The 16,904-nt window shown below is 38.7% G+C and overlaps 1 protein-coding gene across 24 annotated transcripts in view; it reads right to left on the minus strand.

Annotated features, from left to right (window-relative positions):
- The window catches only part of NRXN1 (neurexin 1), a 735,823-nt gene that overhangs the window by 209,745 nt on the left and 509,174 nt on the right, over positions 1 to 16,904 (minus strand). For all 24 annotated transcript variants that reach the window (XM_054820730.1, XM_054820729.1, XM_054820728.1 and 21 more), the window contains one exon: positions 14,987 to 15,168. In XM_054820730.1, coding sequence (XP_054676705.1) covers positions 14,987 to 15,168 — 182 coding nt within the window. The remainder of the gene's footprint in view (positions 1 to 14,986; positions 15,169 to 16,904) is intronic.

A 16,904-nucleotide genomic window follows, 5' to 3' on the forward strand; every position in this document is an offset into this window, starting at 1 on the left:
TTACTAACAATGCAAGGAATGTTTCTGATAATCGCTTTATGAGTAGTATGTGCGTGGGAGAACGTGATTCATGCAATACCGTTTCCCTGTCTCGATTTTTAATGTTACTGTACATTATAGGAAAAACTCAGCAGGAATGTCTCAAATATTTTCAGTGAGAAAAGGAAGAACTATAGGGAACCAATTAGGTTTGCCAGCAAACCAAAAGTGTTTGTGACTGGTGCCTCCAAGGGTCAAAAGTAATAAATTTGTCATGCACTAGTATTCCTGAGATTACACCTGTGTCAGGGGATAGTGAAGATTAATATCATAATTAGAAACGCTGAACAACATCTCCATTACAAGACAGATAAAGTGACAATCCTGACACAGTCACAGCAACGATTTTATTCATCGTTTTTCTTCCAACTCGATGAAAGGACATACATTATCAGCTTAGACAACTTCTATATTTTGGAGCAATGAAGCAAATCCATGACCTAGCTTTGCAACTGCAGAAGTGCAAAATATCTGGTGAAACTGCATGACACAACCTGGGGAGAAGGGGGCTAGAAAACAGGATTAAAGGATGGGGCGACCCAAGCAGGGGAGGTGTGCCTGCCTTGGCACAGAGGCAAGCACACGCTCATTCTCTACTGCACCTGGCTGACAGCAGAAAGAGAGCGATGCCTCCGATTCACATCTAAGCAGACGACCATCGGCTGTCACCGCAAAGTGATAACCCAACACCCAAGCCAGTTTAGTCCAGACCAAGTTCCTGCAGATGCAGCGTGGCTGGTGCCCAGGGTAATCCTCTGTCTTTGCTCCAGAGGAAACCCCAGAATACAGTCTGCTGACAAAGGCAGGTACTGAGTTCTCTGGGACTAAATCTTGAAACAACGCCAAAAAGATAAAATATCTCATACGCTTAAAGTGTACTGAGCTTTTATGATATGAGCCCAAAGTTGTGACAACTGTTAATAGCTAAAGGAGATATTTTTTAATCAACATTCTGTTAAAATTGTTAGAAAGCCTCATCACATATAGTCACTAATGTTAAGAAAACAGAGTCTATTTTAGAAATGAAACAGGAAAGCTTATCTTCCATGATTTGTGAGTAATTATTATCTTTTCGATAATCTGCATGCGCTATTTTGACAAGAAAACTTAAAAAACATTTCACACAGCTGTGCAGCTGTATCTGCAGCCAGTGAACTGGCCAAATAGCTCAAAAACCTGAAAAATAAGTTCACCCCAATTGCATATTATTCTTGCAGTATAATAAAATGAGTTTTGCTCAGTACTCTACTTAGTCCGTTTGGGTTATTTTGGATTTACACCAGGATGGTTCCGAATTACCTCACTACTCCCACACAGCAACCAAAGCGAACACTTGCCAACATTTGAAAGGTGGGCGAGGAGCAGAGTTAGTTACATCACCACCACCTTTCCCACAAGCTGAAGAGGAGGCACACGCGAACAGTCGGTGAAGAACACACCAAGAGACCTCTGCTTGGCCACAGAGCCACTCTCAGACACACGGATTCAAATTTCTCTCCTGCATGTGACAGCAAAGCAGCTGGCCGGTGTTAAAAGAGAGGGGATGTCGATGTGGCAAAGGCAGAGCAGGTTCTACCTTGTGCTGCCACATGCGGTCTTAGAGTTTGCTGATGACACTAAGACCAATGGATGCTAAAAGAAAATGCTTAGCAGCAGCTTAACTCCCTCCCTGCTCTGTGTCTTTAGGAATGAAAACAGAGAACATCACTGTGCTAACAGCTAAGCATTCAGCTTTAATCATTCCTGGACCTAAGCCTTCCAGTTAAATACAGCAGCACAAATGGGAGCGTACAGCTTAAGAAGACCTTACTACACCCATCGCTCACTAGCAACAACAAGTACACCTAGGCTAACTTTAGCAAAAACATACAGCAGAAGTCTCCAGGGAATTCCCACTACCGATAGGAACACGGTCTGATCTTGAAAGCACAAATTGACAGGGCCTGCCTACATAGCCTGCTCCACTGCTAACCATCAAACACATCTGGAAATTTTTTTTCCAATACCTGATAGCATTGTTGCAAATTAAACCAACTATTTTGCACCTTATCCTGACAGACAAGCGAAACAAATTGCCACAGTCCTGTTTATAACAGCCTATATGTATTAAAAGACGGTTTTCACATCCAGTCACTCCCTATCTTCTCTTTCTGAAACAAAACAGAGTCCATTCTTTCATTTTCTTCTTAGGAGCTACGTGTTAATTAAACTAGAGTATATTGCTGGTTCTTTTACTAGCTACCTAATTTGCTTACCTCCTTTTCAAAGCCAAGCACTCAAAACCAGACATACTTCTTCAGCTAAGATGCCAGCAGCACTGAGTGAACAATTAACCTCTTTGCATCCTCTGCCACCCCACATGTTGTCAATACATCCCAGACCGATGCCTGTCTGTCTCTGCAGCAAATTGCAATCAGCTGGAACTTCCCAATCTTTTCTGTAGAACTGCTTCTTGGCCACAATTATTCCTCATTTTATAGCTGAGCGTTTGATTTTTCCATCTTAGGTACAGAACTCGGCGCTTTCCTTTGTAGAAATTCATCTTCCTGATTTCAGACTATTTCTCCACTTTATCAAGCTCATTTTGAATTTTAATCAGTTCTCCACAGTGCTTGCAACCCCTACCTCCCCTCCTCCCACACTAGCACAGCTTGGTGTCATCATGTACCACACTACAGCTGTGACAAGGAGACGTGCCGGTGGTTGTTGGGTTTGGCTTTTTTTTTTTTTTTTGAGTTTGAATATGCAGTGAAAAGCAAGAAGGAAGAAAAGAAAATCAATGCCTTAAGAATGTCAGTCTAAATAGCCAGCAAAATATTTAAAAAAGCAGATTAGGAATAGAAACCCAGAAATCTTAAATATCTTCCAAAGGAGCATATCAGCTGAGCACAAAGCTGTGACAAGTTTTTAGCTCTGGGGAAGACACTGCCCATTAATTTAGCCCTTGGCAGCACCTATCTTTAACTATATAACCACATTAATAAGGAATAGGAAATACAACCAAGGGAGGTTTTGCATTTATTTATGGATCAGGTAATATGAGGTGGATAACATAATTCTTGCAGCACTTTCAGTCTTGTTCCCATCTTTATTATGCTTCCTGGAAACAAATACCCAAATCATATAGCCAAGGTTTCATCATCTACTCTGCATTATCCTGTGATTTTTTTTAGAATATATTAAGTGCATAGCCATCTTATTTTAGCCTCAGAATATATACTCAGGTGTTTTTCCAGACAAGCAATTAGAAGACTGGAAAGTCTCACAAAATGCTCCTATGAATTGTTCCGTGGAGAGCAAATCTACAAGCATCGAACAACTGCAGCATCCCATGGCACTATTACAGCCAAGGGTTATTGCTCACTGTGCAAAGTGACTTGCAGAGGTTTACACAAAATCTTGTAATTAAAAAAAAAAAAAAAATCCCCAGACTTGGGGACACCTCCAAAATACAGCATAGTTGCTATCCTACAAGCAACCTGTGCATGCAGATATATGCTACCTGCTAAAACCCAACCCTTTTCAGATCAAGGGCTGACAATTTTACGTTGAAATATGCCTTGTATTATTAGCTTTATTAGGAATTTCATAGCACTTCCACTAAAAAGCCAAAACCCCTCTTGCTTTGAAAACAAGCCGTACAGAATCCCCTTGCCTTTTTCTGTTTGCTGAATAGCAAATCAAACCACTACAGAAACTTGGGGTATCAGGGAAGGCTCTCTGGGAAGGGAATAAAACAAAACCAACTTGTCAAATGGGACTCCCTGCTGCTGCATACCATGTGGTGCTCTAGTGAGCTGCATCTGTTCAGCTATTAAACATAGTGGTGAATATGATACCGACAGCAGTGACATTATCAAATATGCTGAGTGGTTATTAAGGCTCTATAGCATAATCTTTTCACTTTTTATTTTAATTGGTAGAAGTTACTGTAAAGTAGCTTCACGTATGATAATGCTCTTTGTGCTTGTCCCTAAATGAGAAGGCGCTGCTACATAATCCACAGTGAGTCTTAAAAACTCCATCTGCTATGCAAGGGAAAGGCAGAGTACTTTTGCTCCAGGAACTCTCTGTTGTTCCCTGGAATTCACTGGGTCAGGAATAAAAAAACCCTGCATGGGGAACAAAAAGGCTTCAGGACATTAATGTAAGGAAGAATGCAGTCTGTAGCATTCACCCTGTAGGCAGTAAGTCGCAAGCCCACCGAGGTTGAGGGCTAAACAGAAAATAACAAGACATTCCAGCCCCAAAATGGAGCATGATGCAATCCACTGAAGATGTCATGCTTCAATCCCATCCTTCAATCCAGAGGCCCCGGATGAAGAGGAGTACCTGACCCAACAGCGGAATACGCAGAGGGAAGACTTCCCAGTCCCGTACGAGAGGCTTTTCCTAGACCACAGAGAATATATAATGCCGCAGCAGCAAGCATGATTTACATCTCCCTGAGGGAATATCTGGACTTACATTTGGTCCTTGACTGAACATAGATTATCACCTACAAATTCTAGCAGAAGAAGTTAAAGCCACGTTAGTAGTTTCATGCTGCTGCGCTGAAGGCTGCAGGATAATTTCACAGAGAACTGGCGAAACTGAAGGACTGTGTCTTTCCTTTGTTCCTCAGCAGCCCTTATTCAATGTAAGCTAGGTAATTATCGAAAGCCAAGAAATGCATGAGTCAGTTCCTTCAGCTAATCCACCCTCTGGAGCATCAGAATGCTTCAGTGTAAATGGGCTTTCACAAACAGAGCGATATTTAAGCCTCTCCAAACACTTAACAGGAAAACTCACCCGTTGTTAGTGGTATTGTTACATTAAGCATAAACCACCAGAACATTGAAAATATCAGCTCATTAAATCCTTATCCTGTCTGTTATTGTTGCAGAAATTCTTGTGACCGGCATGATCTAAGTGAAAAAACAAAGAGATTTATAGCAGCGGCAGCAGCCCACCGTCAGATGGGAAGAATCCCTGTAAGACTGACAGGGAACGCAAATATCACACACTTATGGTTGTTGCTGGGAGAGAAAGGAAAAGGCTGCTCAGCGATATACCAGCAGTGGAGAAGCACCGACGTCAAGCGTGTCATGCTCAGGTAAGAGAGACAGTGATTAGACAGCATAGGCAAGCCACAGAACAGCAGAAGATGATATAACTGGAAATCTGGGTTTCAGGAAATCCAGATAAATTCCCTGCTCTGGCTGCGTTTCCTGCGTGACCCTGGTACAATGAGTTGGTGTCAAAGATTGTAAAAGTTAAGTAACTAAATTGGATGAAAGTAGGAACCAGGCCACCTGTGTTCGGTTCTACCCTCTGGTACACCAGATTAAATTCAGTGATTTTACTATAGTTACTTCTCACTGACACAGCGGTATAAGTGAAAAGTGAGAAAGGCTCAAGACGATAAAACGGTCTAGAAGAAAAAAAAAAAGGCACTCTAGCATTAAATATTAAAACAAGTTTCCAGTTTGGTGATGACACTGAGGCATCACAGAGCAAAACCTGAATTAACTAAGTGGTCTAATTATCTAATTATGAGTTACAATTAAGGTAGTATCTCACAAAAACAGAATAGTATTAAGATGAGCTTTCCTTATTAGCACAAAGTGATTAACTGTAATAGCAATGTTTACTTAAACAAATGCCTGAAGCAAAGCAGCAGGTTCTGTAAAATTGGCTCTGCACCTTTCACCTTCCAGCAGGAGTTTTCTGGCCGATCCTGCTCATACTTGTATTTCTGCAGTTTCTTCAAGCAAATTAATAGTAGAAGTGGTGGGATGAGAATTAGTTGGAGTTAGGATCAGAATCTTTTCAGGCCACCAGCAGCACTTTTGCCCTAGCTTTGTTCTGCATCAACAGGCTAATCTCTCTGACTGGTATTAAAAATGATACTGTTCATACCGCACGTTCCCTGAAAAACTGCTACGCTGGTGCTTTGTGCTGCAGTGCACACCATATCCTTATCCTCACTTAGAGCTCATAAATTTAAAAGACAGGGAGTTAATGGGCCAGATCGTGGGTTCTGGCTTATATTTATAAGAAACAAACCTTGATCTGTCCTGTGCCGACCTGGCCCTCTTTCAATGAGTCATTCCCTCTTATTCAGGCTGCCATCAGGAGCTAAAAGCATAGGCTAGGATACTCTGAAAGTGATGTCACTGCTCACGTCTGTCCTTTTTTTTCTTTTTTTTTTTTTTTAAACCACACACTGTCAGCCCAAAGTGCTTACAACCTGCCTACACCGTGCACTGTGGTGGCTTCTGACACACCGGGTACATGTACCTTCCACTTGGTTTTGAGCCAGGCATACCTAGCAGGGAGGAGGGAGTGCAAACCTTTTTGTGCTTCTCTAAAATTAGGCGACAACTAGGCAGTAACAAGCTAGGAAATAATATCAGGGCTGACTCTATTATATTACTAGATATAACAAACAGTATATGCTTAAGAAAAATATACAATAGTTATAATAAGCAGAGAAGTACCCACGTAGGACAGGTGGGCAAAAGTGGCTAGCTCTTGGAAGCAACTTTCAATCCTCCACAGCTCTCATCCTCTAAATAACCACAATGATTTCCCACGATTCGATGCTGCTTCCTTTGGGTGATCAGCGAGGTTTCAGTGAACATCTCAACTGTTCTGCTATTACAAATAGTCAAGTATTCTTTAAATCTTACTAAGGTTGCTAAAATGTCTGCTAAATTTTTCATCAGCTCTTTTTATACACAGCAATGTTCTGGAAGAGTTGGTGCCAAGTCATTAATATATCTGTAACCTCCATATGCAAGGATGTTGGCTAGTAACCAGTGCAGGAAATTTTGGATTAAAAGGACCTGATTAGACTGGGATGGATCTAAAACATCAATGGGAGAATATAATGTTAACTAGGAAAGGTGCTGCTATGGAGGAAAGATGGGCTATTTATTTATCTGTACATTATAAAATAATTCTTCTGTCCTCCTTTCTGAAGCCAGAAATTGGTATTTATATGTAAGAAACCTAGTCACAAAAGGATATGTCTCCTGATTTTGGCCACGTGCTTATTTGCTTTGTTCTTGCTGCTTTTGCTCTTTAATTAAATAGAAGTCATCAATGGTCCTCATCAAGACGGTCTTCCATGTGAGTACACAATAGAGTCACCATCTGAAGTGACTCCTCTGTTCCTTCAGCTATACAGTATGCCTCATTCTGTGTGAAGGAAAAGGTATGTAATCACTGACAACCCAGGAGGTTGCCACCTGCTTTCACTGGGACTGCAGAATACGCACAGCACATGAATTGGTGTTTGAGGACCCAGCAGAAAAACAACTTAGGGAACTTAGGAACGTAGGGAAAGGGATGAGAAAGAAAGAATACTTGAAAATAAGACTGGACATAATCCATACAGTACTTCAGAGCTTTAAAACTAGCAATGTAAAAATTAGAGCTGCTTTATGAAGGGGTCATGAGCCTCTTCAAGTTTATGTTAATTAAATATGCTTGCTCTTTTGCCTGCCTCTCCAAATTGGTCCGCTTCAGTTCTTAAAAATGCACAGTTTTTGTTATTAGCATGACATGACTCAGCCCAAACCCTTTCTATTCTTAATCTTTTTAGCATTATTTTAACTTCAGCAAGGCCCCAGGAAAATTAAGTTCCATGTTTATGTTCTCTCCTCACGCTGGATCAAAAGTCCCATTTGCATAGTTTGCAACAGCAAAGTCAAAGAAAGACTTGCCATCAAATTCAATGACAAAGTTTTGGATCTTAAGCAGTTCAGCCAACAGATGGATTCAATTTACAGCATAATCTTGAGATATGCAAGATCAGAAGGGATCTTAAGAGTCCACGATCTAGTCTGCAAGATCATTTCCTACAAAGCCATGGTCACATGCAATCCTTTCCATACTGTTATCAGATTAGTCTAATATATGTGGGGCCACCAGAAGTATTTTAAATATCTACTCACCCTCAGCCGGGCTCTACATCTTTGCTAGAAGAAAGCACCTCAGGAGGTTCATTAGTGTCAAGGGCTGGAGCATTTTGTGACTGACACATGGTATTTTAGCTGAGAACTTAGGCCCTACTGGTTGTGCCATTTTCTCGCACCAAGGGGCTGGCAGGTGGTGACCCCGTCATACAGCATGCTTTTTGGGAAGGAAGCTTTTATCGTCCCAAAAGCACAAAAGGAGCAGAATCCATAAAGGAGTTATTAGCTGGGTAGAGGAAGATGTGAGAACTTCTATTTATCCCAAGACAGAGGAAGAGGATGAATGGAGTTGCTTCCTTCAAGCACATTTCTAGGCTGGGGAACCAGGAAATCACAGCCGGGAGATCAAACCTGCCATGCTGCTACAACGGACCTTCCATGCCAGCATCAGGATTTCTCCTTGCAGCACTCCATGATGGCAGTAATAGCCGAACTGTTTCATTACATCAACTGTCCAAACTCCATTCATACTTTTCATACAGTACGGAGTCAGTCTGTTCTGTGCCAGAATTAGCACATTTCCACGACCTTCTCTCAGCAATTTGGCCTCTTTATGGCAAGAGCAGACCACTGTCGCTCAGTGTGCAATAACAGACAGTGCAGAGTATTCAAGATGAGGCATTAGCAAACAGCTTACATCATAAAATCCCCTTTCAGAGTTTTTGTAATCTATGTCTCTGCTAATACAAAAGAATAACTTAATTGCATGTTTTCAAGGCATGGCTTGACCATTTCAGAGATTTATTTATTTTCTTTCCTACAAACTTAGATCTTTAACCTGATCAGTGAGGTAAATGATTGCTGCATTTAGCACACATTCCCTAGATTAATTCATTGCTCCCATTCTAATTAACTTAATGTTTGTGTACATTGAATTGCATTCTCACCTGCCTGTCTAGTCCCATAAATGATTCTTTTTTGATTGCACTGCTTTTCATTATTCAACCCCATAAACAAGTCTGGAAATCCTGGCTTCATAGTAATTTTTCTTCAGTTTCAAGATTAACACATAGCAAGGTTGCTGAGGTTTTTGTTCCCCTAAGAGAAGAACAATCACTAGCCACAACTGTTAAACTTCCTATAGCATTTTCCATACACATACAGTAATGAGGGAAAAAAATCACAAATAAATATCATGTATATAATAACAAAATATTAGCAGAATTCTGGATGAGATAACATCATCCTTAAGAAATTTTCTTATGCCTTAATGTAGCAGAATATTAAATATCACAACTCTGATAAACATAATGATCCCAAGTCCTTCCAGGGCTCCAGAGTGATCCCTGATGCCCACTTAGCTGACATGATGATGGTCTCATTTTCAGAGGTGCTGACTATATTCAGCTTCCATTGACTTTAGCCACGATGTGCATGCTCAGCACTTCTAAAATATCAGATTTCTGAAACCGAGTTCTCTTTTTTTTTTTTTTCAGCCCTTCCTGGACATGAATAATTCGATTTTAAATTCATTACCATTTCATGCATATACAAGCCACCACTGGCCTTATCAAATCTTTGCATTGCACAGATATGCATATAATAACAAGGAATTCCATATTTGAAAGATGATTATTAGAAGAAACATTATCCTGGGAATATTTTTTTTTTTAAGATTATTAAACTCTTCCTGGAAAACTTAATTAGCTCCAATACAAAACACTAAAATCAAAGGTATTTTTACCATCAATCTCACTGAAAATACATCCAACTCTCTAGGCATTGATCCAAATACCACTAAGTCAATAAGAATCTTTCAATTGACTTTCCATTAGGCATTAAGCCCAAGACATGTGAAGTATTCAAAAGAGAATAATAAATTAATTTATCTTAAAACTTTGCGATATTTTTCTCTGGTACGCTCAAACACAGAAGTGTGATCCTCACCCGAGTTTTACTATTTCTGTTCACTTGAGGGAAGGTCGTTATACTTGCATAAATTAAAATTATCCATATATTATGTATATGTACAATACAATCTAACAGAGTCAGCTATTAAAAGTCTGATGCAGAATAAAACTGCATATGTATAACTAAGAGACAGAGGGAGGGAAGCAGGAAACAGCCCTCTTAATTATGCCAAAAATTCAAAATAATGTGTAGGAAAAAAAGTTGAGAGAGGACTTTTGCAGAATTTTCCATTAACTGAAAATCATTTTCATTAGCTGAAAATCAAAACCACTTGATATCGATATTATGTTTTTTACACAAAAGTCAACATTTCATTTGGAGCTATTAAATATTCCCCTGCTTTACAAAAATGAAGTATATCATATGCAAAAAATTGAATAAATAACTCAGAAAATGGGGAAGCATTAACTTCCTTTTAAACCACGAGAATTTTTGAACTGAAGCTGACAAAAACTCACAAAAACTTTCACTTGATTTTTATGCACATCTTCCTCATGCAAAAAGTTTCAAACGAAAAATGCCTTTCCCACAACATATATTTTAATAGATGTAGTATATAAATAGTTGGGACAAAGGGCACAAACTGAATTTATTCATGATCCAAGCCCCAACTGTCTGTAAGACATACAATATTTCCTCTCCTATGACTGTTTTCACCTCAGTCATTAATTGTTACTCTGAAGGCTTCACAAGCACATTTTGAAAATCTAAGTACAATACTGATTAATCTATCATGCCAGTAATGCTCCATCTTCAGAGTATTTCAGGTTAATTAAGTGTATTATACCTTGCATATATTGATAATATCTGTCCTTAATCATACTACACTTTGCAGGTAAGGTAACATGTTACCACATCTTCTAAACTAGTTTTCCGTGCTTTCCCATCACAGTATCAATCTTATTGGTTTACATGAAATAAAAAATATCTACCACAATCTACCCTGAATTTAATTTCTTTTTATTTTTGTAGATTTACTATATCCTAGGTAGGATTGTCACTCTTCTCTTGCTGGAATTACGCAGTGTTTTCCCCCAGCTTCCCCCAGAAGATATCCATACCAGCTTGAGATACCAGAAATGAGCCCAGTTTAGCTTAAGGAGCTAGTGTCCCGTAGGCTGGGTGGTGCCTTTTCTGGAACAACAAAGCTCTATCATCTAAAATGGTCTGCTGGCCTTATCTCCCGAACTTCTTGTTCTCAATTTCAAAATCAGCTATAACCGTAAAAAAAGCAAATTGGTTTTGTGCTCGCAAAATACTTTGATTTTAAAGCAATTGACACAAACAAGGAAGACACAGAAACTGCTGATTCTTTTCATCAGGCACACAAAATGTTACATTTTGGTATAGTTTAAAGTCTTTAATTTTAACAATGAAAGATTAAAATGTGGCATAATTTATACTTAAAAGAATTTTTTAAAGTGGTTGAAGTCTATTGATGGAAATCTATCCTTCTTGTCTTCATTAGTAGAGCAAATATTACTTGAGCCACATGGGAGAACGCCAGTTTCCTATGCTACCAGCATTTCCAGAAAAAGCAAATTAACAGGATTTCTTAGCCCTTAAAGGCAATACCTTGTCTAACTTCACTTTGCTCTTCACCATAGAAAAGCTGGAAACTGGAGGCAGCAACAGCACAGTCCTTGTGAAAGACGATGAGAGAGAGAGAGATATATAAATACACACACACACTTCTGTCTAATGATGTGGGAGAAGAGGGTGGGAAGAGAAGAGTGGAGGTAGGAACAGGCATCACTGACGGAATCACCTATGGGCTTTAGAAGTCAATGAACAAGCCAAGCACAGAAGTGCACGTGGTGATTAACGGAACAATGCGTGAATAAGCTGCCTCTTTTTTCCGCTTGGCATGGAGATGGATGTGGACCATGCCAATAAAAAGGGAAAAAAAAGGAAGATTATAGTAATTCTCAGAGCTATCTGTCTTCTTTTATCTAACAGGAGAAGGAAGTGGCAGTAGACTTTGAGGCATAGTATCTATTTCCTCTTGAACTAGATCTCACAGCAGAGACTGCACAGGAGACCACTTCCATAACAGAAGTCAAGTGATGGCTACGAAAACTAATTGCTGCACCTCTGGATGACTAAACCATATTAACATCCCCTTCTTGAAGCACCGGGATGCAGACGTATCATATACACAACCAGTTCTTTATATCCAGGCTGCTGCAGTACAAGTAGAATTTTATAATAATCTATCTTGGAATTTAAAGTATTTGCACTGGAACTGTTAGGCATCTGGTAGCAATACAGATTACACATTTTTTGAAATGTTCCTCATATTAACAATGGTTATTTGGGGAGGTTAAATGATTACTTTAAATAAATGTGTTCCTAACCTAACACTAAAGCTGTGATTCAGATGATCAAGTAGCAATTTTCCAAATCAGAATTTGTTATGAGCTTGATTTCATTATTAGGTTTACATCATCTTTAAGTAAACAGAATAATAAAGAGGGCAAGCACACATTGAAGTACCATAATCAAACTTGTAATTTCCTCTTCCATTCCTAGAATGAAGAAGGTTAAGAGCATGCTACCTCATAGCTCTGTTCTGAAACACCCCAAACAAGCACCCTCCCCAACATGCTAGTGAGGACTATGATTAAAAATGTTTTAACTCAAAGCAATAGTTCCAACATGGAATTTTCTTTGCCACCATTTTGCTTAAAACCTATCCTTACACATCTGTCCCAAATCTTGTCACTGGGGAGGATCTGAGTGATTATTGACCTCCTGAGTAAAATGGAAGCTCAATAACAATAGAACCAGTTTCTATTATACTGTAAAACTGCATCCCAGCATAATTGAATCATAGAATCACAGAACCGTTTGGGTTGGAAGGGACCTCAAAGACCACCTAGTTCCAACCCCCCTGCTGCAGGCAGGGACACCCTCCACTAGACCACGTTGCCCAAAGCCCCATCCAGCCTGGCCTTGAACACTTCCAGGGAGGGCACAATCACAACTACATCGTTGTTATAATGTTATAGGTGATATAAGACAGGTAAATTATCCATGCATAGTGCATCTCAATGTACACAGGCATTTATTGCTCATGCACATTGATTATACGAACAGGTGAGTGGGTGCATGCAAAAGAACATGCAGACTTAGACTCTTCCCTCCTCCCAGTTTTCCCTCCTTCCACTATGCACAGCTTTTGCATGTTTCTGGTTATTTAGTAGATAAGACATTCCTAGTGGCATCTCAACATCGGTGCAAGAAGGAAGTTTTGAATGACACAACCCTTCAACTACTTTTATTACAGCTAGTTTAATGCAGTAGCTGCCAATATTGAAAAACTTTGACCCAATAAACTGTTTTTCAAATATAACATATACATAGGCCTCTCCGTTTCTATGATGTTCTTCATTTTTATAATCATGATATTTCACAATATCTTGCTGAGCTAAAATAGATCTCAGGTAAAATTCTCAGAAGTGCCTACAGTTCCACTGACTTTAATAAGATATATGTTCTTTGGTACCATGAGTGCTTTTGAAAATACTGCCTTTCAACTTTCTTTTGAATACTATCCTTATATGAAATAGATTCCGGGAAATTATATCCCAGCAGTTTTCCGCCTTAAGCTGGTAGTGTTTCTGACCATAGAAAACTCTCAATTCTTCAACCATCTCTTGCTACTGCATGGGTATAAGAAAGTTATTTGGGAAAAAAATAACAAAATGAAACACTTAGGAGCAGGCAATAATTTTTGATCTCCGACTCATAATTAATGAACCCAATGTTTGTTTTAAAATGGAAAAATCAAGGCGAGACAGAAGATTGCATGAATATTATGATTTTGATAGACTTCAGGTATAGCAAAACAACAAGAAAAATATTCCTTAATACGCTAATGAAAAAAGAACACACTGTTGACCACAGTGGGTGGATGTGGTCTCAGATTGCAAAGAAATGGGCAAATGATGACTAGGCGCCTGATGGTAGATGTGGCTTTGGAAAGCAAATTTTCACATTCTCTTCAGCAACACAATACTTGCCTTGAAAAATGTAGGGTCCCAGCTTTCCTGGCACCTGGGAGAAGTTGCTTTGTTCACATTTTTAAATTAAGATTGTACAATAACAGCCAGCCATTTTTTGATGTGTTTCAATGTGAGAGAAGGGTATCGACAACCTCTGAATTTTATTTAAGGGCTGTTTTCTTTGTTTATTTACTCAAGCCAGTAAATAAATAAAAAAAAATCACCTCGGACCACAATGCAAGTGCCTTTACAGAAATAAGGAGCTTGGGAAGATTGAATACCGTAATTCCCTCTAATTTTGAAAATGATCACTGCTGAATGTTTTCTGAGGGTAAAAGTGTAATTGGTTATAGATCAATAAGTAATTTCATTCAAAAGGAACTCTTCTGTTCCTGAAAGTAGAGAGATTCTTAAATCAAAATCAAACTAATACATTAACAAAGTTGAGACTAATCTAAACAACAAAATTTTATGCTGCCCTAGTTATGTTTATCTCAATTGATCATTTATTTATGTTGCCATAAAAATCCAGATGCTTTCAATTTTGATTGCTAGTTATTTGCTTTAAGGCAGCTGAAATTACTTTTTTAGACTTCCTAGCTTGACATCTTGCTTTCTGCTTAAGATTTATCATCACAAAGGAATGGTGAAATCAGAGGATAAATTCCAGTATTAACAATAAGCACAGTCAATTGTGATACACTGTAATTCCCCCAGCAGATTCCAGATTAAATCCTCCAGGACTAATCTATCTTCCTCTGACATTGCTAAATCCTGTTTTATGTAATTAGATTGCAGAAAACTGCTATACCTGTACAGGTATCACGGTATGATTTTTAATTGAAAAGCAATATAAAGTAGTGCTGTATAATATAAAAGGCATTTTGAGAATGCCTGAGACCCTGTACAGTATTGTATGCTATAAGCCATTATCATTTAGTTCACTATTGACCCGAAAAAGTTCATTAACAAACTGCTGTATTTACATTGAAACAAAATAAAGAACACAAATATAAGAACAATCAAGAGAAGAAGAAATATCATGCATTTGTTAATAATACTTACGATATGCAGCTCTAAATAATCTCCAAGCCCAGTAGAACTGTCCACTCGTACCAACACGGCTTCTTTTTGAACAGTACTAAACCCTATTGCCAGTCTGTCTGCACGAGTGCTTGGCCGATCATTAGGAGGCCACGTGTAAGTGATTTGTCCACCACCTTTGCTAAAGATGTATGTTGTTCCCGCTGTAAAACAGAAATAAAGGCAATTAGCTCACTTGCAGCAATGCAAACCCACATGCAAATCATACGCTCTACAAAAATCAAGATGCGTTCATATAGCAAATGGATTCAGGGAACCAAACAAGACTATATTTCAACATGAAGGGGTCTTTATCTCTGAAAATTTTGCAGCAAGTGAAATATTAGTGCAATCAACACAGAATATCACATAATTGCATACGCAGTGACTTAAAATACCATAGCTCTGATTCAGAAATGCATATCTATTCAAGAGAGTTCTTAAGCATATGCTTGAAGAACATGTTTCTCTGATGTGCAGAACAGGGATGAGCTGAACCAAATGCTTTCCTAAACTGGCCCTATGAGGAGAAGTTGTCAAGTACTTCCAGTGACTGACAAAAAAATGCAGCTCCTTATTTACACAATGAAAACGATACGCACTATATGATACGTCACCATGCCCAGCAAAGCAAGACGTTAACAAATACATTCAGATAAGACTTTTACAGATCTGAGGTTTATCAGCTTGTGACAGATGGGGATAACAAATGGAAACATAGTTTGCTTGTCATGTCAGAACAAAAAGATATCAGTCTACCATCTAAGTAAGCAATGGCTTATTTGCATAATGCTCAATGTATAACTTATAAGAGTGGAAATTTTTGCACATTATCTCCAGTGTGCACTTACAAAATCTATAATCTGTTTTAAACAAGTGTTGTAATCTGAAACTGCTTAGCACTCAGGTGCTTAACTTCAACACCAGCATATTTCCTCTGAACTAAAATAGCAGCATCTCCGGACATTTTCCATTTAAAACTTGTATCCTAACAAAGGCATATAGCAGGCAAATTGTGCATGCACTTTATCTTTCATTTATACAGTCGCTACAAGCTGTCCACTTCTTTTCTATACAGATGGGTCAAAGCTTAGGGAGATATGTCAGTGCATTGTAAATACAGATGTCTAGTTTTACTAGCTATTCTAAGCTAGCTCACTGCGAGGTTGCTCTCAATTTTATTAGATGTAATTCAGTGTATTCCACCCAATACTCTCACTACATACTTCCCATGTCCATGTAAGGAGTAAGTGCATAACAGCATCATTGCCATTTTCTTACTTTCTTTCAAGATTGACCAAAAATGTTGTGAGCATACACAAGGATCTAAAATCCCTTGGACCTGTAGACTTTTAAAGCTGAAAACAAGAAGGGCTGTATAGTTACACCGCTCCTTCAACTTCCAGATCTCTCAAAATCTTACTCTACTGTTGAGCAAGACCGTTTTGTGTCGGTTTCAGAGCAAAACGGTCACCTGGTCTTCTGGAAAAGATGTCCTACATTTATTTTTAACATCACTTTTCCTTTATGGAATTGTGTACCTACCCATTAGTTTTTTTCCAGTACCATCAATTTGTAATATTTTATGCACTGTGCATAGCACTTAAAAACCGGTAGAGCTCATTTTAGATCAACACACTTGCAGGATTGCACTGTGCTTCAAATAAATCTCTTGGCTTTTCTCTTGATGGCAAAATACCAAGCTGCATGTGTTTTAGGAAAACTTGTCAACTCTCTTTTAGCAAAAAGACAAACACAATTACAGATCTGATATCTAAGGTTTCACTTGCACTCCAAGTGAAATCAGGGTTTATCGTCATTATAAATGACGATATAATGTCATTTATAATGATGATATAAACATCGTTATAAAGAGTTGTGCCAAAGTAGTGAAGATAGG

Source organism: Grus americana, chromosome 3 (genome assembly GCF_028858705.1).
Source record: "Grus americana isolate bGruAme1 chromosome 3, bGruAme1.mat, whole genome shotgun sequence".
NCBI classification, from domain to species: domain Eukaryota; kingdom Metazoa; phylum Chordata; class Aves; order Gruiformes; family Gruidae; genus Grus; species Grus americana.